This window comes from Opisthocomus hoazin, chromosome 2, assembly GCF_030867145.1.
Source record: "Opisthocomus hoazin isolate bOpiHoa1 chromosome 2, bOpiHoa1.hap1, whole genome shotgun sequence".
NCBI classification, from domain to species: domain Eukaryota; kingdom Metazoa; phylum Chordata; class Aves; order Opisthocomiformes; family Opisthocomidae; genus Opisthocomus; species Opisthocomus hoazin.
In genome coordinates, this window is record NC_134415.1 from 43,814,669 (window position 1) to 43,837,503 (window position 22,835).

The 22,835-nt window shown below is 41.8% G+C and overlaps 1 protein-coding gene across 1 annotated transcript in view; it reads left to right on the plus strand.

Moving 5' to 3' along the window:
* LOC142364612 (apolipoprotein B-100-like) overlaps nucleotides 1-22,835 on the plus strand; it is a 90,253-nt gene that overhangs the window by 59,626 nt on the left and 7,792 nt on the right. Inside the window, 4 exon segments of the mRNA XM_075444490.1 lie at nucleotides 20,032-20,242; nucleotides 21,510-21,685; nucleotides 21,820-22,007; nucleotides 22,273-22,418. Coding sequence (XP_075300605.1) covers nucleotides 20,032-20,242; nucleotides 21,510-21,685; nucleotides 21,820-22,007; nucleotides 22,273-22,418 — 721 coding nt within the window.

Sequence of the window (22,835 nt, forward strand, 5' to 3'; positions counted from 1 at the left end):
ATCAAACCTTCTCTCGTGATGACGGATCAGGAAACTTGGTCATCTACTTCTCAAGCAAGTGCTGCAGTTCCAGTGGAAATGCAGCTGTTCCAGTGATTTAGAGTACAGTAATGCACCCAAATACGTAACTTCTTCCTGGACATGTGAGGAGGCAGTACACCTTCAGTTTATCAGTTGTTCTTTGGTTGTGGAGTCTCCTTCTCTGGAGATATTCAAGACCCACCTGGACAAGGTCCTCTGCAGCCTGCTGTAGGTGACCCTGCTTCAGCAGGAGGGCTGGACTAGGTGACCCACAGAGGTCCCTTCCAACCCCTACCATTCTTTACACATATGAGCTGCACTTTCTTTGTGTTCTGCAAATGATCTGTGCATGTTCTGTTTTTCAGTTTTAGGTAGTACCAATGTATGAACATGCAGAACATCCTAAAGCAATGGCAAGATTTTTAGTAACGAAAGAAGGCATAACTGGCAAAATTCATTAACTATATGACAGTTCCAGCTAGCTTGTTTCATCAGCATTAGTAAAAGCCCTGCATTTTCCTCAACAACCCATGAAACTTCATTACAGGAATGGCTAGTTACCAGACGCTGATGACATTTTTATCTATTTTAGGGAATTTTCCCCTTGCTAGGTTCTCCTAAGAAAAAAGATTTGAAATGCCCAGAAATAGTTCCTTTTTAAATATAATTTCATCGTTGTTTTTTAATAGTTTTTAATACTGATATTTAGGTTTTTTGAAGGGAATGGTGAACAAACTTAGTGGTCTCTGGTAGTACCTAGTGCTTCAACAGTGCTGCCTTACCATGGTGAGCACCAAGGCCCAAACTGTCCTAATTCTGAGTAATGTGGACTAAAGGAAAAAAAAAAAATCTTAAGGGAAAAGAAACATGTAACACAGCACTGACCTCAGATGGCTTGATCCAAAGACAGCTGGAGAACTGCCATTTAGGTGTTTGGTTTTTAGAACAGGACCAAATCTGTGCAGATTACAGATATGCAGCATATACCAAAGATTGGAGCTACTTCCAGTGTAGAACATCAGGGAGTAAAGTTTGATGTTTCAGTCGTCCTTTCTCTTCTCAAATGTGCACCAATACTCGCTGCTTGTCTTTGTGGTATAGACTGCAAAAGATGCAAAGATGTAAGCCCTGCAAGAGAGTCACCAGGCTTCAGAATGGTTCCATCTCCAAAGTCTTTATTTCACTTCCAAGAGAAAACCTTTATGTTGTCTAACTCCGTGTGGGTGCTGACTTCTTCCAGTGAGCTGAAAGCATGGGGGTTTCTTGATGACTGAACGTATAAAAGTAGTGTGTGGCATTTTGTGGCACCTGCTGTGAAAAAAATGCTGTCCCTTGACTAGATAATACAGCGATATAAACCTGTCACAGCAGAGTGGTGCACTCATGTTATCTGCATGCTTACGGGTTGAGTCATAACTTCTGTAATTTGTTTATGCCCGTGCAATGTCACATTAATGCAGTTGGTCAGCCTCAGCTTGAGCCCATGTAACCATCTGAAGGCAGCGAAGAGACACAGGCAAAACAGGGAGATAGCTAAGAAATCTCTGAGTGCTGGGGACTCCAGAGCTCTATTTATCTGCAGTGCTGAAGTGAGCAAATAAATAGATTTTAAGCAACAGTCAAAACCTCTTGATGTTTGAATGCAGAAAGGGATCAAATGCTATGGGCAAAAATATGATCTTTTTGTACAGTCTCTTGTAGAATCATACTACAAAGTAAAATCATTCTTACATATTACAAGACATATTGAGGCAGCTTATAAATATAAATGCTTATAAATATCTGAAGGGTGGGTGTCAGGAGGATGGGGCCAAACTCTTTTCAGTGGTGCCCAGCCACAGGACAAGGGCAATGGACACAAACTGAAGCAGAGGAAGTTCCGTCTGAACATGAGGAAGAACTTCTTCCCTCTGAGGGTGATGGAGCCCTGGAACAGGCTGCCCAGGGAGGTTGTGGAGTCTCCTTCTCTGGAGATATTCAAGAGCTGCCTGGACAAGGTCCTCTGCAGCCTGCCGTAGGTGACCCTGCTTGGGCAGGCGGGTTGGACTAGATGACCCACAGAGGTCCCTTCCAACCCCGAACATTCCGTGATTCTGTGATTCTGTGAGTCCTAGCAACCAAAGCAGAACATTGTCTGGAGCACTGTGAGGATCTGGAACTCTCACCTTTGGCAGTTTGCTCTGAGGTTCTAAACCGTTTGCCTCAGCTGCTTGCTACAGACTATATAAATGGAGGCCTAAATCAGAAGGCTCATTCTCCCTCTGAGGCGGTAGGGAAGAGGTGAAAAGGGGAGAGAAGGAAAAACAGGAAGAGAAAGAGTAGCAAGAGGGTTCAGGGCTCACCATGGGCCCTGCGCAGCTCTTGCTGCTCTTGCTGCTCTTGCTGCTGCCCTGCAGTGGCGTTCTCACACGTAAGTACTGCCTTTTATGCTAGTGCTTTTTGCTGCTTTATTTATGAACCTGTGTGTCCTGGGTTTGGCCAGGACAGGGTTAATTTTCACCGGACTCCAGGAAGGGGCACAGCCGGGGAGTGGGGGCTGACCCCACCTGGCCAAACAGAGCCCGGTATTCCATACCATGTGCCATCACGCTGGGTTCCGGCTGGGGGGGGCGGCGCGGTGGGAACGCTCTCTCGGCTCGGGAGCGTGCGGCGCTGGTGCGGTCCGAGAGAGCGGGTCTGATTTTGTCGTGTTTTTTTCTCCTTATCTGTATCGTTGTTGTTACTGTTCCCTCTGTTTGCTGTTCTGTTAAACTGCCCTTATCCCGACCCACCAGTTTCTGCCTGTTTTCTTTCCATTCTCCTCCGCACCCCGGCGGGGGGAGGGGCGGCCGCGTGGCGCTTTTGTTGCCAGCGGCAGCCGAAACCAAAACACTGTGAAAACAAAAATAATACAAAAATCAACAGGACAATGGCTTATAGAATTAGAGAGGGTAAGTGTGGCAAAGATGTAATCTCTTCACTTTGTAGGCTGTACAATCGTAGAAAAAGTCACAAATGTCGCCTGGGGTCTTTTGATCAGATTTAATGTAGCTTGGAGATACCACACAGACTTGTCTCAGCTGTTGCTAACCTATTTTGCAGCGAGCGTGAAGATGGAGAGCAGTAAAGCAAAATGCATTAGGCAGGCAATACTGACATTTAAAATAGAACTTTGTGTTAAAGGGACACAGTCATCAGTAGTAGTAGTAAAAGACGTAGGCCAGTAGAGTTTTTTTTCCTAAGATCAGAAAAGTCAGCCTAGATCAATGTGGTGCTGTGGACTGTGAGCTATCCTTGCTTCCCAAGAAGTGGCTTTTTAGAATATGACACTGTAGTGTTAGTTAAGACTTCAGGAGCCTTAGGGAGGAAAGTGAGTCTAGGGCCAATTATGCAGGTCTGGTTTTATATGCAGATCGAATTCATCATAAATACACCTTTGTTGAACTAATATTCTGTTGTTGACATACAATTTTAAAGGATGCTTTTGTTTCTACTGGTCATTGATGTTACTACTGTTACTATTGTAATAGTTATACTACTGTTGCTATTGCTGTTACTATAACTGATGTTACACTCTGTTTCTATATAGTGGTCAACCTTAGAATTCCCAGAGTGAAAACTTGGAAAGTGTGCAGAGAATGTTGTGAAAAGTGATGGCATTCATGTGTAATATCCCAAAGAATGACATAGCATCAGATGAAAGCAGCAAATTTACTAGATTTGATTTGATTTGATTTGACTTTTATTTTAAGTAGACTCATATGGGACATACCCAAGACAGATTGGAGCAAATTATTCTTCCTGACTTGAATAGGCTTCCAGTCAGTGTTCTTTTCCTTCAAAGAATGAACTCTCAATAATCAGAAAATACTTAGTAGCAGAGAATTGTAGTATTCTCAAAGTTGTCCTTCTTTAAATATACAAAAAGCAAAATACAGGCATTCATCCATTATGCAGTATTTTTGTTATCTCATCAAACAGACTAAAAGTCCATGGTCTGTAATATATAATGTAATGTATATAATATAATATAAACCGAATATATGCAAAATAATATATATAATAACTATGGATTATATAATTAAAGGTTAATGGATTTTCTGTATTCATATTAATCTTAGCAAAGTGCCCAGAGAGGTAGTGGAGGCCCCATCCCTGGAAACATTCAAGACCAGGCTGAACAGGGCTCTGAGCAACCTGATCTAGTTAGCCGTGTCCCTGCTTGCTGCGGGGGGGTTGGACTAGATGACCTCTAGGGGTCCCTTCCGACCCAAAACTTTCTATGATTCTATAAAGTCTTTGTTGGCATTGCCAAAACAGGCACGGCAAAACCAGTTGCTCACTGGAAAAGACTAGCATAGGAAGGAGGGGGTTCAGTTTCAGATGAGTGACTTGATGCAGCTTTGTCTGTGCTGCTGTGGAAAAAAGTGTAGCAAAGTCTGAAGACAAAATTTGATAAAATAAATTGTTCTTTCTAGAATCAAATCTAGACTTCGAATGTCAGGAGAACTCCTACAACAAAGACTTTACAAAAAATAAAATGTTAATGCATAGTATGGGTAAGAAACTAATTTAAAGCCCAAATCCTGTTAGTTTAAGAGGCTCAGTTAAAGTTTGTTAGATGAGTTTTCTGTTTAGTGGTATTCATATGACAGTCCCTAAATGCAGCAGAAGAAACGTTAGAAAGGTGCGCACATACTGAAAAGAAAGGGATCTACAGTACTGTGGAGACCACCAAGACATGCCATATGTACCATAAATACAGGACACCATAGCACACATTACGGAATAGGAGCTATGAAAAATGCTTTCCTCTGCTGACTCCCAGCTATATGCTGGCATTAATTTACTGTGCTCAGTTTCCTTAGCTTTTCTGGGTTCTAGGGGTGACTGTGACCATCAAATCTATTTTCATCATAAGCAATATACTCATGTGTATGATGTGCCATGGCTTATGAGTGAGAGTTTAAGTAGCTGAAAGTAAGCAATACCTGTACTCAGTCTTGAGTCCTGGTCCCTGCTATATGTATTGTGTTTGCATTTAATCCACATGTGCAGTACATACATAGCTGAAGCTAGGACTTCGTACTCCCAGATACCTGTCCCAACATGCACAGGAGTTGTTTCATGATTTGCTTGTTCTATTTTCTGGCTCTACAGACTTCAATTTGTGGCTACATAGTAGTGCAGGTTCATCAGAAAGGCTGCTCCCAACTAGAATCACGTGTAGCATTATACGTAGGACACTGATACATAGGATCAAACCTTCTCTCGTGATGACGGATCAGGAAACTTGGTCATCTACTTCTCAAGCAAGTGCTGCAGTTCCAGTGGAAATGCAGCTGTTCCAGTGATTTAGAGTACAGTAATGCACCCAAATACGTAACTTCTTCCTGGACATGTGAGGAGGCAGTACGCCTTCAGTTTATCAGTTGTTCTTTGGTTGTGGAGTCTCCTTCTCTGGAGATATTCAAGACCCACCTGGACAAGGTCCTCTGCAGCCTGCTGTAGGTGACCCTGCTTCAGCAGGAGGTCTGGACTAGGTGACCCACAGAGGTCCCTTCCAACCCCTACCATTCTTTACACATATGAGCTGCACTTTCTTTGTGTTCTGCAAATGATCTGTGCATGTTCTGTTTTTCAGTTTTAGGTAGTACCAATGTATGAACATGCAGAACATCCTAAAGCAATGGCAAGATTTTTAGTAACGAAAGAAGGCATAACTGGCAAAATTCATTAACTATATGACAGTTCCAGCTAGCTTGTTTCATCAGCATTAGTAAAAGCCCTGCATTTTCCTCAACAACCCATGAAACTTCATTACAGGAATGGCTAGTTACCAGACGCTGATGACATTTTTATCTATTTTAGGGAATTTTCCCCTTGCTAGGTTCTCCTAAGAAAAAAGATTTGAAATGCCCAGAAATAGTTCCTTTTTAAATATAATTTCATCGTTGTTTTTTAATAGTTTTTAATACTGATATTTAGGTTTTTTGAAGGGAATGGTGAACAAACTTAGTGGTCTCTGGTAGTACCTAGTGCTTCAACAGTGCTGCCTTACCATGGTGAGCACCAAGGCCCAAACTGTCCTAATTCTGAGTAATGTGGACTAAAGGAAAAAAAAAAAATCTTAAGGGAAAAGAAACATGTAACACAGCACTGACCTCAGATGGCTTGATCCAAAGACAGCTGGAGAACTGCCATTTAGGTGTTTGGTTTTTAGAACAGGACCAAATCTGTGCAGATTACAGATATGCAGCATATACCAAAGATTGGAGCTACTTCCAGTGTAGAACATCAGGGAGTAAAGTTTGATGTTTCAGTCGTCCTTTCTCTTCTCAAATGTGCACCAATACTCGCTGCTTGTCTTTGTGGTATAGACTGCAAAAGATGCAAAGATGTAAGCCCTGCAAGAGAGTCACCAGGCTTCAGAATGGTTCCATCTCCAAAGTCTTTATTTCACTTCCAAGAGAAAACCTTTATGTTGTCTAACTCCGTGTGGGTGCTGACTTCTTCCAGTGAGCTGAAAGCATGGGGGTTTCTTGATGACTGAACGTATAAAAGTAGTGTGTGGCATTTTGTGGCACCTGCTGTGAAAAAAATGCTGTCCCTTGACTAGATAATACAGCGATATAAACCTGTCACAGCAGAGTGGTGCACTCATGTTATCTGCATGCTTACGGGTTGAGTCATAACTTCTGTAATTTGTTTATGCCCGTGCAATGTCACATTAATGCAGTTGGTCAGCCTCAGCTTGAGCCCATGTAACCATCTGAAGGCAGCGAAGAGACACAGGCAAAACAGGGAGATAGCTAAGAAATCTCTGAGTGCTGGGGACTCCAGAGCTCTATTTATCTGCAGTGCTGAAGTGAGCAAATAAATAGATTTTAAGCAACAGTCAAAACCTCTTGATGTTTGAATGCAGAAAGGGATCAAATGCTATGGGCAAAAATATGATCTTTTTGTACAGTCTCTTGTAGAATCATACTACAAAGTAAAATCATTCTTACATATTACAAGACATATTGAGGCAGCTTATAAATATAAATGCTTATAAATATCTGAAGGGTGGGTGTCAGGAGGATGGGGCCAAACTCTTTTCAGTGGTGCCCAGCCACAGGACAAGGGCAATGGACACAAACTGAAGCAGAGGAAGTTCCGTCTGAACATGAGGAAGAACTTCTTCCCTCTGAGGGTGATGGAGCCCTGGAACAGGCTGCCCAGGGAGGTTGTGGAGTCTCCTTCTCTGGAGATATTCAAGAGCTGCCTGGACAAGGTCCTCTGCAGCCTGCCGTAGGTGACCCTGCTTGGGCAGGCGGGTTGGACTAGATGACCCACAGAGGTCCCTTCCAACCCCGAACATTCCGTGATTCTGTGATTCTGTGAGTCCTAGCAACCAAAGCAGAACATTGTCTGGAGCACTGTGAGGATCTGGAACTCTCACCTTTGGCAGTTTGCTCTGAGGTTCTAAACCGTTTGCCTCAGCTGCTTGCTACAGACTATATAAATGGAGGCCTAAATCAGAAGGCTCATTCTCCCTCTGAGGCGGTAGGGAAGAGGTGAAAAGGGGAGAGAAGGAAAAACAGGAAGAGAAAGAGTAGCAAGAGGGTTCAGGGCTCACCATGGGCCCTGCGCAGCTCTTGCTGCTCTTGCTGCTCTTGCTGCTGCCCTGCAGTGGCGTTCTCACACGTAAGTACTGCCTTTTATGCTAGTGCTTTTTGCTGCTTTATTTATGAACCTGTGTGTCCTGGGTTTGGCCAGGACAGGGTTAATTTTCACCGGACTCCAGGAAGGGGCACAGCCGGGGAGTGGGGGCTGACCCCACCTGGCCAAACAGAGCCCGGTATTCCATACCATGTGCCATCACGCTGGGTTCCGGTTGGGGGGGGCGGCGCGGTGGGAACGCTCTCTCGGCTCGGGAGCGTGCGGCGCTGGTGCGGTCCGAGAGAGCGGGTCTGATTTTGTCGTGTTTTTTTCTCCTTATCTGTATCGTTGTTGTTACTGTTCCCTCTGTTTGCTGTTCTGTTAAACTGCCCTTATCCCGACCCACCAGTTTCTGCCTGTTTTCTTTCCATTCTCCTCCGCACCCCGGCGGGGGGAGGGGCGGCCGCGTGGCGCTTTTGTTGCCAGCGGCAGCCGAAACCAAAACACTGTGAAAACAAAAATAATACAAAAATCAACAGGACAATGGCTTATAGAATTAGAGAGGGTAAGTGTGGCAAAGATGTAATCTCTTCACTTTGTAGGCTGTACAATCGTAGAAAAAGTCACAAATGTCGCCTGGGGTCTTTTGATCAGATTTAATGTAGCTTGGAGATACCACACAGACTTGTCTCAGCTGTTGCTAACCTATTTTGCAGCGAGCGTGAAGATGGAGAGCAGTAAAGCAAAATGCATTAGGCAGGCAATACTGACATTTAAAATAGAACTTTGTGTTAAAGGGACACAGTCATCAGTAGTAGTAGTAAAAGACGTAGGCCAGTAGAGTTTTTTTTCCTAAGATCAGAAAAGTCAGCCTAGATCAATGTGGTGCTGTGGACTGTGAGCTATCCTTGCTTCCCAAGAAGTGGCTTTTTAGAATATGACACTGTAGTGTTAGTTAAGACTTCAGGAGCCTTAGGGAGGAAAGTGAGTCTAGGGCCAATTATGCAGGTCTGGTTTTATATGCAGATCGAATTCATCATAAATACACCTTTGTTGAACTAATATTCTGTTGTTGACATACAATTTTAAAGGATGCTTTTGTTTCTACTGGTCATTGATGTTACTACTGTTACTATTGTAATAGTTATACTACTGTTGCTATTGCTGTTACTATAACTGATGTTACACTCTGTTTCTATATAGTGGTCAACCTTAGAATTCCCAGAGTGAAAACTTGGAAAGTGTGCAGAGAATGTTGTGAAAAGTGATGGCATTCATGTGTAATATCCCAAAGAATGACATAGCATCAGATGAAAGCAGCAAATTTACTAGATTTGATTTGATTTGATTTGACTTTTATTTTAAGTAGACTCATATGGGACATACCCAAGACAGATTGGAGCAAATTATTCTTCCTGACTTGAATAGGCTTCCAGTCAGTGTTCTTTTCCTTCAAAGAATGAACTCTCAATAATCAGAAAATATTTAGTAGCAGAGAATTGTAGTATTCTCAAAGTTGTCCTTCTTTAAATATACAAAAAGCAAAATACAGGCATTCATCCATTATGCAGTATTTTTGTTATCTCATCAAACAGACTAAAAGTCCATGGTCTGTAATATATAATGTAATGTATATAATATAATATAAACCGAATATATGCAAAATAATATATATAATAACTATGGCTTATATAATTAAAGGTTAATGGATTTTCTGTATTCATATTAATCTTAGCAAAGTGCCCAGAGAGGTAGTGGAGGCCCCATCCCTGGAAACATTCAAGACCAGGCTGAACAGGGCTCTGAGCAACCTGATCTAGTTAGCCGTGTCCCTGCTTGCTGCGGGGGGGTTGGACTAGATGACCTCTAGGGGTCCCTTCCGACCCAAAACTTTCTATGATTCTATAAAGTCTTTGTTGGCATTGCCAAAACAGGCACGGCAAAACCAGTTGCTCACTGGAAAAGACTAGCATAGGAAGGAGGGGGTTCAGTTTCAGATGAGTGACTTGATGCAGCTTTGTCTGTGCTGCTGTGGAAAAAAGTGTAGCAAAGTCTGAAGACAAAATTTGATAAAATAAATTGTTCTTTCTAGAATCAAATCTAGACTTCGAATGTCAGGAGAACTCCTACAACAAAGACTTTACAAAAAATAAAATGTTAATGCATAGTATGGGTAAGAAACTAATTTAAAGCCCAAATCCTGTTAGTTTAAGAGGCTCAGTTAAAGTTTGTTAGATGAGTTTTCTGTTTAGTGGTATTCATATGACAGTCCCTAAATGCAGCAGAAGAAACGTTAGAAAGGTGCGCACATACTGAAAAGAAAGGGATCTACAGTACTGTGGAGACCACCAAGACATGCCATATGTACCATAAATACAGGACACCATAGCACACATTACGGAATAGGAGCTATGAAAAATGCTTTCCTCTGCTGACTCCCAGCTATATGCTGGCATTAATTTACTGTGCTCAGTTTCCTTAGCTTTTCTGGGTTCTAGGGGTGACTGTGACCATCAAATCTATTTTCATCATAAGCAATATACTCATGTGTATGATGTGCCATGGCTTATGAGTGAGAGTTTAAGTAGCTGAAAGTAAGCAATACCTGTACTCAGTCTTGAGTCCTGGTCCCTGCTATATGTATTGTGTTTGCATTTAATCCACATGTGCAGTACATACATAGCTGAAGCTAGGACTTCGTACTCCCAGATACCTGTCCCAACATGCACAGGAGTTGTTTCATGATTTGCTTGTTCTATTTTCTGGCTCTACAGACTTCAATTTGTGGCTACATAGTAGTGCAGGTTCATCAGAAAGGCTGCTCCCAACTAGAATCACGTGTAGCATTATACGTAGGACACTGATACATAGGATCAAACCTTCTCTCGTGATGACGGATCAGGAAACTTGGTCATCTACTTCTCAAGCAAGTGCTGCAGTTCCAGTGGAAATGCAGCTGTTCCAGTGATTTAGAGTACAGTAATGCACCCAAATACGTAACTTCTTCCTGGACATGTGAGGAGGCAGTACACCTTCAGTTTATCAGTTGTTCTTTGGTTGTGGAGTCTCCTTCTCTGGAGATATTCAAGACCCACCTGGACAAGGTCCTCTGCAGCCTGCTGTAGGTGACCCTGCTTCAGCAGGAGGTCTGGACTAGGTGACCCACAGAGGTCCCTTCCAACCCCTACCATTCTTTACACATATGAGCTGCACTTTCTTTGTGTTCTGCAAATGATCTGTGCATGTTCTGTTTTTCAGTTTTAGGTAGTACCAATGTATGAACATGCAGAACATCCTAAAGCAATGGCAAGATTTTTAGTAACGAAAGAAGGCATAACTGGCAAAATTCATTAACTATATGACAGTTCCAGCTAGCTTGTTTCATCAGCATTAGTAAAAGCCCTGCATTTTCCTCAACAACCCATGAAACTTCATTACAGGAATGGCTAGTTACCAGACGCTGATGACATTTTTATCTGTTTTAGGGAATTTTCCCCTTGCTAGGTTCTCCTAAGAAAAAAGATTTGAAATGCCCAGAAATAGTTCCTTTTTAAATATAATTTCATCATTGTTTTTTAATAGTTTTTAATACTGATATTTAGGTTTTTTGAAGGGAATGGTGAACAAACTTAGTGGTCTCTGGTAGTACCTAGTGCTTCAACAGTGCTGCCTTACCATGGTGAGCACCAAGGCCCAAACTGTCCTAATTCTGAGTAATGTGGACTAAAGGAAAAAAAAAAATCTTAAGGGAAAAGAAACATGTAACACAGCACTGACCTCAGATGGCTTGATCCAAAGACAGCTGGAGAACTGCCATTTAGGTGTTTGGTTTTTAGAACAGGACCAAATCTGTGCAGATTACAGATATGCAGCATATACCAAAGATTGGAGCTACTTCCAGTGTAGAACATCAGGGAGTAAAGTTTGATGTTTCAGTCGTCCTTTCTCTTCTCAAATGTGCACCAATACTCGCTGCTTGTCTTTGTGGTATAGACTGCAAAAGATGCAAAGATGTAAGCCCTGCAAGAGAGTCACCAGGCTTCAGAATGGTTCCATCTCCAAAGTCTTTATTTCACTTCCAAGAGAAAACCTTTATGTTGTCTAACTCCGTGTGGGTGCTGACTTCTTCCAGTGAGCTGAAAGCATGGGGGTTTCTTGATGACTGAACGTATAAAAGTAGTGTGTGGCATTTTGTGGCACCTGCTGTGAAAAAAATGCTGTCCCTTGACTAGATAATACAGCAATATAAACCTGTCACAGCAGAGTGGTGCACTCATGTTATCTGCATGCTTACGGGTTGAGTCATAACTTCTGTAATTTGTTTATGCCCGTGCAATGTCACATTAATGCAGTTGGTCAGCCTCAGCTTGAGCCCATGTAACCATCTGAAGGCAGCGAAGAGACACAGGCAAAACAGGGAGATAGCTAAGAAATCTCTGAGTGCTGGGGACTCCAGAGCTCTATTTATCTGCAGTGCTGAAGTGAGCAAATAAATAGATTTTAAGCAACAGTCAAAACCTCTTGATGTTTGAATGCAGAAAGGGATCAAATGCTATGGGCAAAAATATGATCTTTTTGTACAGTCTCTTGTAGAATCATACTACAAAGTAAAATCATTCTTACATATTACAAGACATATTGAGGCAGCTTATAAATATAAATGCTTATAAATATCTGAAGGGTGGGTGTCAGGAGGATGGGGCCAAACTCTTTTCAGTGGTGCCCAGCCACAGGACAAGGGCAATGGACACAAACTGAAGCAGAGGAAGTTCCGTCTGAACATGAGGAAGAACTTCTTCCCTCTGAGGGTGATGGAGCCCTGGAACAGGCTGCCCAGGGAGGTTGTGGAGTCTCCTTCTCTGGAGATATTCAAGAGCTGCCTGGACAAGGTCCTCTGCAGCCTGCCGTAGGTGACCCTGCTTGGGCAGGCGGGTTGGACTAGATGACCCACAGAGGTCCCTTCCAACCCCGAACATTCCGTGATTCTGTGATTCTGTGAGTCCTAGCAACCAAAGCAGAACATTGTCTGGAGCACTGTGAGGATCTGGAACTCTCACCTTTGGCAATTTGCTCTGAGGTTCTAAACCGTTTGCCTCAGCTGCTTGCTACAGACTATATAAATGGAGGCCTAAATCAGAAGGCTCATTCTCCCTCTGAGGCGGTAGGGAAGAGGTGAAAAGGGGAGAGAAGGAAAAACAGGAAGAGAAAGAGTAGCAAGAGGGTTCAGGGCTCACCATGGGCCCTGCGCAGCTCTTGCTGCTCTTGCTGCTCTTGCTGCTGCCCAGCAGTGGCGTTCTCACACGTAAGTACTGCCTTTTATGCTAGTGCTTTTTGCTGCTTTATTTATGAACCTGTGTGTCCTGGGTTTGGCCAGGACAGGGTTAATTTTCACCGGACTCCAGGAAGGGGCACAGCCGGGGAGTGGGGGCTGACCCCACCTGGCCAAACAGAGCCCGGTATTCCATACCATGTGCCATCACGCTGGGTTCCGGTTGGGGGGGGCGGCGCGGTGGGAACGCTCTCTCGGCTCGGGAGCGTGCGGCGCTGGTGCGGTCCGAGAGAGCGGGTCTGATTTTGTCGTGTTTTTTTCTCCTTATCTGTATCGTTGTTGTTACTGTTCCCTCTGTTTGCTGTTCTGTTAAACTGCCCTTATCCCGACCCACCAGTTTCTGCCTGTTTTCTTTCCATTCTCCTCCACACCCCGGCGGGGGGAGGGGCGGCCGCGTGGCGCTTTTGTTGCCAGCGGCAGCCGAAACCAAAACACTGTGAAAACAAAAATAATACAAAAATCAACAGGACAATGGCTTATAGAATTAGAGAGGGTAAGTGTGGCAAAGATGTAATCTCTTCACTTTGTAGGCTGTACAATCGTAGAAAAAGTCACAAATGTCGCCTGGGGTCTTTTGATCAGATTTAATGTAGCTTGGAGATACCACACAGACTTGTCTCAGCTGTTGCTAACCTATTTTGCAGCGAGCGTGAAGATGGAGAGCAGTAAAGCAAAATGCATTAGGCAGGCAATACTGACATTTAAAATAGAACTTTGTGTTAAAGGGACACAGTCATCAGTAGTAGTAGTAAAAGACGTAGGCCAGTAGAGTTTTTTTTCCTAAGATCAGAAAAGTCAGCCTAGATCAATGTGGTGCTGTGGACTGTGAGCTATCCTTGCTTCCCAAGAAGTGGCTTTTTAGAATATGACACTGTAGTGTTAGTTAAGACTTCAGGAGCCTTAGGGAGGAAAGTGAGTCTAGGGCCAATTATGCAGGTCTGGTTTTATATGCAGATCGAATTCATCATAAATACACCTTTGTTGAACTAATATTCTGTTGTTGACATACAATTTTAAAGGATGCTTTTGTTTCTACTGGTCATTGATGTTACTACTGTTACTATTGTAATAGTTATACTACTGTTGCTATTGCTGTTACTATAACTGATGTTACACTCTGTTTCTATATAGTGGTCAACCTTAGAATTCCCAGAGTGAAAACTTGGAAAGTGTGCAGAGAATGTTGTGAAAAGTGATGGCATTCATGTGTAATATCCCAAAGAATGACATAGCATCAGATGAAAGCAGCAAATTTACTAGATTTGATTTGATTTGATTTGACTTTTATTTTAAGTAGACTCATATGGGACATACCCAAGACAGATTGGAGCAAATTATTCTTCCTGACTTGAATAGGCTTCCAGTCAGTGTTCTTTTCCTTCAAAGAATGAACTCTCAATAATCAGAAAATACTTAGTAGCAGAGAATTGTAGTATTCTCAAAAAGTTGTCCTTCTTTAAATATACAAAAAGCAAAATACAGGCATTCATCCATTATGCAGTATTTTTGTTATCTCATCAAACAGACTAAAAGTCCATGGTCTGTAATATATAATGTAATGTATATAATATAATATAAACCGAATATATGCAAAATAATATATATAATAACTATGCATTATATAATTAAAGGTTAATGGATTTTCTGTATTCATATTAATCTTAGCAAAGTGCCCAGAGAGGTAGTGGAGGCCCCATCCCTGGAAACATTCAAGACCAGGCTGAACAGGGCTCTGAGCAACCTGATCTAGTTAGCTGTGTCCCTGCTTGCTGCGGGGGGGTTGGACTAGATGACCTCTAGGGGTCCCTTCCGACCCAAAACTTTCTATGATTCTATAAAGTCTTTGTTGGCATTGCCAAAACAGGCACGGCAAAACCAGTTGCTCACTGGAAAAGACTAGCATAGGAAGGAGGGGGTTCAGTTTCAGATGAGTGACTTGATGCAGCTTTGTCTGTGCTGCTGTGGAAAAAAGTGTAGCAAAGTCTGAAGACAAAATTTGATAAAATAAATTGTTCTTTCTAGAATCAAATCTAGACTTCGAATGTCAGGAGAACTCCTACAACAAAGACTTTACAAAAAATAAAATGTTAATGCATAGTATGGGTAAGAAACTAATTTAAAGCCCAAATCCTGTTAGTTTAAGAGGCTCAGTTAAAGTTTGTTAGATGAGTTTTCTGTTTAGTGGTATTCATATGACAGTCCCTAAATGCAGCAGAAGAAACGTTAGAAAGGTGCGCACATACTGAAAAGAAAGGGATCTACAGTACTGTGGAGACCACCAAGACATGCCATATGTACCATAAATACAGGACACCATAGCACACATTACGGAATAGGAGCTATGAAAAATGCTTTCCTCTGCTGACTCCCAGCTATATGCTGGCATTAATTTACTGTGCTCAGTTTCCTTAGCTTTTCTGGGTTCTAGGGGTGACTGTGACCATCAAATCTATTTTCATCATAAGCAATATACTCATGTGTATGATGTGCCATGGCTTATGAGTGAGAGTTTAAGTAGCTGAAAGTAAGCAATACCTGTACTCAGTCTTGAGTCCTGGTCCCTGCTATATGTATTGTGTTTGCATTTAATCCACATGTGCAGTACATACATAGCTGAAGCTAGGACTTCGTACTCCCAGATACCTGTCCCAACATGCACAGGAGTTGTTTCATGATTTGCTTGTTCTATTTTCTGGCTCTACAGACTTCAATTTGTGGCTACATAGTAGTGCAGGTTCATCAGAAAGGCTGCTCCCAACTAGAATCACGTGTAGCATTATACGTAGGACACTGATACATAGGATCAAACCTTCTCTCGTGATGACGGATCAGGAAACTTGGTCATCTACTTCTCAAGCAAGTGCTGCAGTTCCAGTGGAAATGCAGCTGTTCCAGTGATTTAGAGTACAGTAATGCACCCAAATACGTAACTTCTTCCTGGACATGTGAGGAGGCAGTACACCTTCAGTTTATCAGTTGTTCTTTGGTTGTGGAGTCTCCTTCTCTGGAGATATTCAAGACCCACCTGGACAAGGTCCTCTGCAGCCTGCTGTAGGTGACCCTGCTTCAGCAGGAGGGCTGGACTAGGTGACCCACAGAGGTCCCTTCCAACCCCTACCATTCTTTACACATATGAGCTGCACTTTCTTTGTGTTCTGCAAATGATCTGTGCATGTTCTGTTTTTCAGTTTTAGGTAGTACCAATGTATGAACATGCAGAACATCCTAAAGCAATGGCAAGATTTTTAGTAACGAAAGAAGGCATAACTGGCAAAATTCATTAACTATATGACAGTTCCAGCTAGCTTGTTTCATCAGCATTAGTAAAAGCCCTGCATTTTCCTCAACAACCCATGAAACTTCATTACAGGAATGGCTAGTTACCAGACGCTGATGACATTTTTATCTATTTTAGGGAATTTTCCCCTTGCTAGGTTCTCCTAAGAAAAAAGATTTGAAATGCCCAGAAATAGTTCCTTTTTAAATATAATTTCATCGTTGTTTTTTAATAGTTTTTAATACTGATATTTAGGTTTTTTGAAGGGAATGGTGAACAAACTTAGTGGTCTCTGGTAGTACCTAGTGCTTCAACAGTGCTGCCTTACCATGGTGAGCACCAAGGCCCAAACTGTCCTAATTCTGAGTAATGTGGACTAAAGGAAAAAAAAAAAATCTTAAGGGAAAAGAAACATGTAACACAGCACTGACCTCAGATGGCTTGATCCAAAGACAGCTGGAGAACTGCCATTTAGGTGTTTGGTTTTTAGAACAGGACCAAATCTGTGCAGATTACAGATATGCAGCATATACCAAAGATTGGAGCTACTTCCAGTGTAGAACATCAGGGAGTAAAGTTTGATGTTTCAGTCGTCCTTTCTCTTCTCAAATGTGCACCAATACTCGCTGCTTGTCTTTGTGGTATAGACTGCAAAAGATGCAAAGATGTAAGCCCTGCAAGAGAGTCACCAGGCTTCAGAATGGTTCCATCTCCAAAGTCTTTATTTCACTTCCAAGAGAAAACCTTTATGTTGTCTAACTCCGTGTGGGTGCTGACTTCTTCCAGTGAGCTGAAAGCATGGGGGTTTCTTGATGACTGAACGTATAAAAGTAGTGTGTGGCATTTTGTGGCACCTGCTGTGAAAAAAATGCTGTCCCTTGACTAGATAATACAGCGATATAAACCTGTCACAGCAGAGTGGTGCACTCATGTTATCTGCATGCTTACGGGTTGAGTCATAACTTCTGTAATTTGTTTATGCCCGTGCAATGTCACATTAATGCAGTTGGTCAGCCTCAGCTTGAGCCCATGTAACCATCTGAAGGCAGCGAAGAGACACAGGCAAAACAGGGAGATAGCTAAGAAATCTCTGAGTGCTGGGGACTCCAGAGCTCTATTTATCTGCAGTGCTGAAGTGAGCAAATAAATAGATTTTAAGCAACAGTCAAAACCTCTTGATGTTTGAATGCAGAAAGGGATCAAATGCTATGGGCAAAAATATGATCTTTTTGTACAGTCTCTTGTAGAATCATACTACAAAGTAAAATCATTCTTACATATTACAAGACATATTGAGGCAGCTTATAAATATAAATGCTTATAAATATCTGAAGGGTGGGTGTCAGGAGGATGGGGCCAAACTCTTTTCAGTGGTGCCCAGCCACAGGACAAGGGCAATGGACACAAACTGAAGCAGAGGAAGTTCCGTCTGAACATGAGGAAGAACTTCTTCCCTCTGAGGGTGATGGAGCCCTGGAACAGGCTGCCCAGGGAGGTTGTGGAGTCTCCTTCTCTGGAGATATTCAAGAGCTGCCTGGACAAGGTCCTCTGCAGCCTGCCGTAGGTGACCCTGCTTGGGCAGGCGGGTTGGACTAGATGACCCACAGAGGTCCCTTCCAACCCCGAACATTCCGTGATTCTGTGATTCTGTGAGTCCTAGCAACCAAAGCAGAACATTGTCTGGAGCACTGTGAGGATCTGGAACTCTCACCTTTGGCAGTTTGCTCTGAGGTTCTAAACCGTTTGCCTCAGCTGCTTGCTACAGACTATATAAATGGAGGCCTAAATCAGAAGGCTCATTCTCCCTCTGAGGCGGTAGGGAAGAGGTGAAAAGGGGAGAGAAGGAAAAACAGGAAGAGAAAGAGTAGCAAGAGGGTTCAGGGCTCACCATGGGCCCTGCGCAGCTCTTGCTGCTCTTGCTGCTCTTGCTGCTGCCCAGCAGTGGCGTTCTCACACGTAAGTACTGCCTTTTATGCTAGTGCTTTTTGCTGCTTTATTTATGAACCTGTGTGTCCTGGGTTTGGCCAGGACAGGGTTAATTTTCACCGGACTCCAGGAAGGGGCACAGCCGGGGAGTGGGGGCTGACCCCACCTGGCCAAACAGAGCCCGGTATTCCATACCATGTGCCATCACGCTGGGTTCCGGTTGGGGGGGGCGGCGCGGTGGGAACGCTCTCTCGGCTCGGGAGCGTGCGGCGCTGGTGCGGTCCGAGAGAGCGGGTCTGATTTTGTCGTGTTTTTTTCTCCTTATCTGTATCGTTGTTGTTACTGTTCCCTCTGTTTGCTGTTCTGTTAAACTGCCCTTATCCCGACCCACCAGTTTCTGCCTGTTTTCTTTCCATTCTCCTCCGCACCCCGGCGGGGGGAGGGGCGGCCGCGTGGCGCTTTTGTTGCCAGCGGCAGCCGAAACCAAAACACTGTGAAAACAAAAATAATACAAAAATCAACAGGACAATGGCTTATAGAATTAGAGAGGGTAAGTGTGGCAAAGATGTAATCTCTTCACTTTGTAGGCTGTACAATCGTAGAAAAAGTCACAAATGTCGCCTGGGGTCTTTTGATCAGATTTAATGTAGCTTGGAGATACCACACAGACTTGTCTCAGCTGTTGCTAACCTATTTTGCAGCGAGCGTGAAGATGGAGAGCAGTAAAGCAAAATGCATTAGGCAGGCAATACTGACATTTAAAATAGAACTTTGTGTTAAAGGGACACAGTCATCAGTAGTAGTAGTAAAAGACGTAGGCCAGTAGAGTTTTTTTTCCTAAGATCAGAAAAGTCAGCCTAGATCAATGTGGTGCTGTGGACTGTGAGCTATCCTTGCTTCCCAAGAAGTGGCTTTTTAGAATATGACACTGTAGTGTTAGTTAAGACTTCAGGAGCCTTAGGGAGGAAAGTGAGTCTAGGGCCAATTATGCAGGTCTGGTTTTATATGCAGATCGAATTCATCATAAATACACCTTTGTTGAACTAATATTCTGTTGTTGACATACAATTTTAAAGGATGCTTTTGTTTCTACTGGTCATTGATGTTACTACTGTTACTATTGTAATAGTTATACTACTGTTGCTATTGCTGTTACTATAACTGATGTTACACTCTGTTTCTATATAGTGGTCAACCTTAGAATTCCCAGAGTGAAAACTTGGAAAGTGTGCAGAGAATGTTGTGAAAAGTGATGGCATTCATGTGTAATATCCCAAAGAATGACATAGCATCAGATGAAAGCAGCAAATTTACTAGATTTGATTTGATTTGATTTGACTTTTATTTTAAGTAGACTCATATGGGACATACCCAAGACAGATTGGAGCAAATTATTCTTCCTGACTTGAATAGGCTTCCAGTCAGTGTTCTTTTCCTTCAAAGAATGAACTCTCAATAATCAGAAAATACTTAGTAGCAGAGAATTGTAGTATTCTCAAAGTTGTCCTTCTTTAAATATACAAAAAGCAAAATACAGGCATTCATCCATTATGCAGTATTTTTGTTATCTCATCAAACAGACTAAAAGTCCATGGTCTGTAATATATAATGTAATGTATATAATATAATATAAACCGAATATATGCAAAATAATATATATAATAACTATGGCTTATATAATTAAAGGTTAATGGATTTTCTGTATTCATATTAATCTTAGCAAAGTGCCCAGAGAGGTAGTGGAGGCCCCATCCCTGGAAACATTCAAGACCTGTGCATGTTCTGTTTTTCAGTTTTAGGTAGTACCGAACAAATTCCATAGTTGTAAATAACCAAAGTACATTATATTTTCCAGGTGTAAAGCAGCATGAGGCCACATTGACCTTCAGGTACAACAGAGACAGAAAGACTTTGACCAGTGATGTCCACATTCCAGATGTTGATGTTGAATTTGGTACAAACTTCAGAATTACTGGTGAATCCATTTCTGGGAAGAAAGCATATACCTTTGTCTTAGACTTTAACAAGAAGAAGATTTCTGAAGTTACTTTTACTGGCCAGATCAGGTAACTCAGAAAGACGCTTAGACTTTTACAGATCTCTTTGAATAAGGTAGCTGAAGGTTTTATTTAAGGTTGAAAATTTTGGGAAATTCTATCCCATTTTGGAGAAAATGCTTATATAGAGAGACATACAAACTTGTCATTCAAACCCTCTTTAAGAACCCTTGAAATACTTTACTTGTAATCCATCACATATACATCAAATAAATACATCTAATACATCAACTGATCTTTCCTACTATATGAATATATATAGTTTGTATTACAGGTTCCTTGAGTTAGTTCTTCCCTGTTTGCACACACACGACTACAAAAATGACGTTGTAGTAGTACTATTGCAGGTGTGATAATCCAAGGATATAAACAAGGCAAGGCTTGTTCGGAGAAGTGTTATGTTTTAGTGGATATATTCAGCTCTACAAAAAGTTATTACATCTCCCCATGAAGAAATCTAATGGCACTCAATAAGCAACAAAACCAAAAATAACTGAGAGCTTCCTGTAAAAATTCCCACGCTTCATGATGAGAATATTTCCGGGAACATCTACAGGGGAGCTAACAAAAATGTTCAGCCTGCCAGGGTTTCTAAAACTGCCTCACAAGCCTATAGTGAAATGAGCTGATCCCATTCTTTAATAAACCTCAGTCTTCCATGGAATTGTGTGATCTTGATGGTGCCCCGGGGAGTCTTTGTCTTTGCTGTTCATGCAGAATTGCCTCTGATATCAGTGGGAGCTTTGGACAGATATCAGGGACCTGAATTCCCTTTGATTTGCACTAACATAATATTAGAAGTTTGCTCAAGTCAACAAAGTTGCAGAGATATAAAATAAATGTGAATAAAGGAAAATGAAGCCCCATGGCATAATATGTTTCATCAAGTGTTTTGTTTCTGTGTGATTCGTGGTCAGAGGCCGTATCCTTAGTAGGCAATTCAGCTTGAGCCAGTAGTTCAGAATTTGGTTCAGGTACAACTTTACCAAGACAGGTATATATTTTCATCCATTTCAGTATTATGAAATTAATACAGAATTATTATTGTGTGCATCTGTGCACGTTATAATAATTTACCATAGATTTCCCAAAGTAACTAGCAGAAGCTGAAAACATTCATTGAATTGGAACAAATTTACAAGCTTGATTCAATCTATTTTTTTATAGTATCTATTATGCCTTTACTGTAGATTTAAATGCTGAAATTTCTCCTGAAACATAAGTGAAAAAGTAGAGTGAGATGTTTTGTATTCACATTTACTTTCTGCTGTCACAGATACGCTGGAATAGAAGAGGCAATGTTAAGGGGCACCATTTCTATTCCTCCCCTGCAAACTGAACTTAGAACTGAAGCAAAGGTTAATTATTCACCAACTGAAGGATATCTTCAGCTGAGCTCAGCTGCAACAACTCATGGAAACTCAATTTCAGAAAGACTTCTTGTCAGATATGGTAGGGGCAAAAACGTGATCCACACATACATCCTATGAATTTAAACATCTTATTGCATTAGTTTGTAGTATATCCCTAAATAGAATAAGCATATTACTAATTTTACCCATTTCTTTTAAATTCATGTTTTTCAGATTCTGAGAAAGTTGAGCTAGAGTGGCGTTCAGGTGCCAGTGCTGCTGTGAAAAAAATGTCTTCTGGCTTTGCAGTTGACTTTTCAGACTACTCAAAACCTTTAGAGAAGCATGCCAATGAACTGCTGGATCAGAAGGTGGCTCATACTAATATGACACTGCGACATATTGTGTCACAATTTATTGTGGTATGTTTCAGCCTACAGTAGATATTACAGCTTGACCACATAGCTCTCGTGAATTCTCACCTCCCCCATGGGTGTCAAAATGGCAACTACTTGTAAGAGCATTCATCAGATTGAATAAGATGTATATTTCCAACTTCGATTGAACCAGTCACTTTATCAGATGCGTAGTGCTCAGTATATGGATAGCTACAATGGCTTTCAGATAACTTCCTGGGAAGTCCTAAAACTTGTTATTTACTTTGAAAGTCTTGTCTCCTCATTGCAGGCAACCAACACCTGGCTGCAAAAGGCATCAAGAGATGTCCCCTATGCCCAGATTCTGCAAGACAAACTAAGTGGACTGCAGGAACTGAACATTCAGAAAATTAACCTGCCTGTTATCACCATTCCTGAAGAACTCTTCCTGAAAAGGTAGGGAGATAAATTAGGATAGTCACACAGGAAACTGAAAATAGGTATTTATTCGTATTTTTGTGTTATTTTAATTTACTTTGTTTTATAAAACAGCGTGGAATTGCTATAAATATTAGCTTAAAATTGGAATCATAACCAAGAATTTTAAGACCAGAGACATGAAATTATATGGAGGAAATAATGCGTGTCTTTAATACAGATTGGACTTTACAGCAATCACTCCTGCAGTATACGAATATATCCTGAAGTATTGTGTTATGTAGTAATGAGAACGGAACAAAAATACAGCGTTCAACAATCTTTACTTTAAGCCACTAATGAAGCCAGGTTTCCCGTAGATTTGTGTCCTGCACCCCCACAGACACTTTGTCTTTGGCCATAATCCTAATAACTCTACTTTTTCCTGTGTAGTCC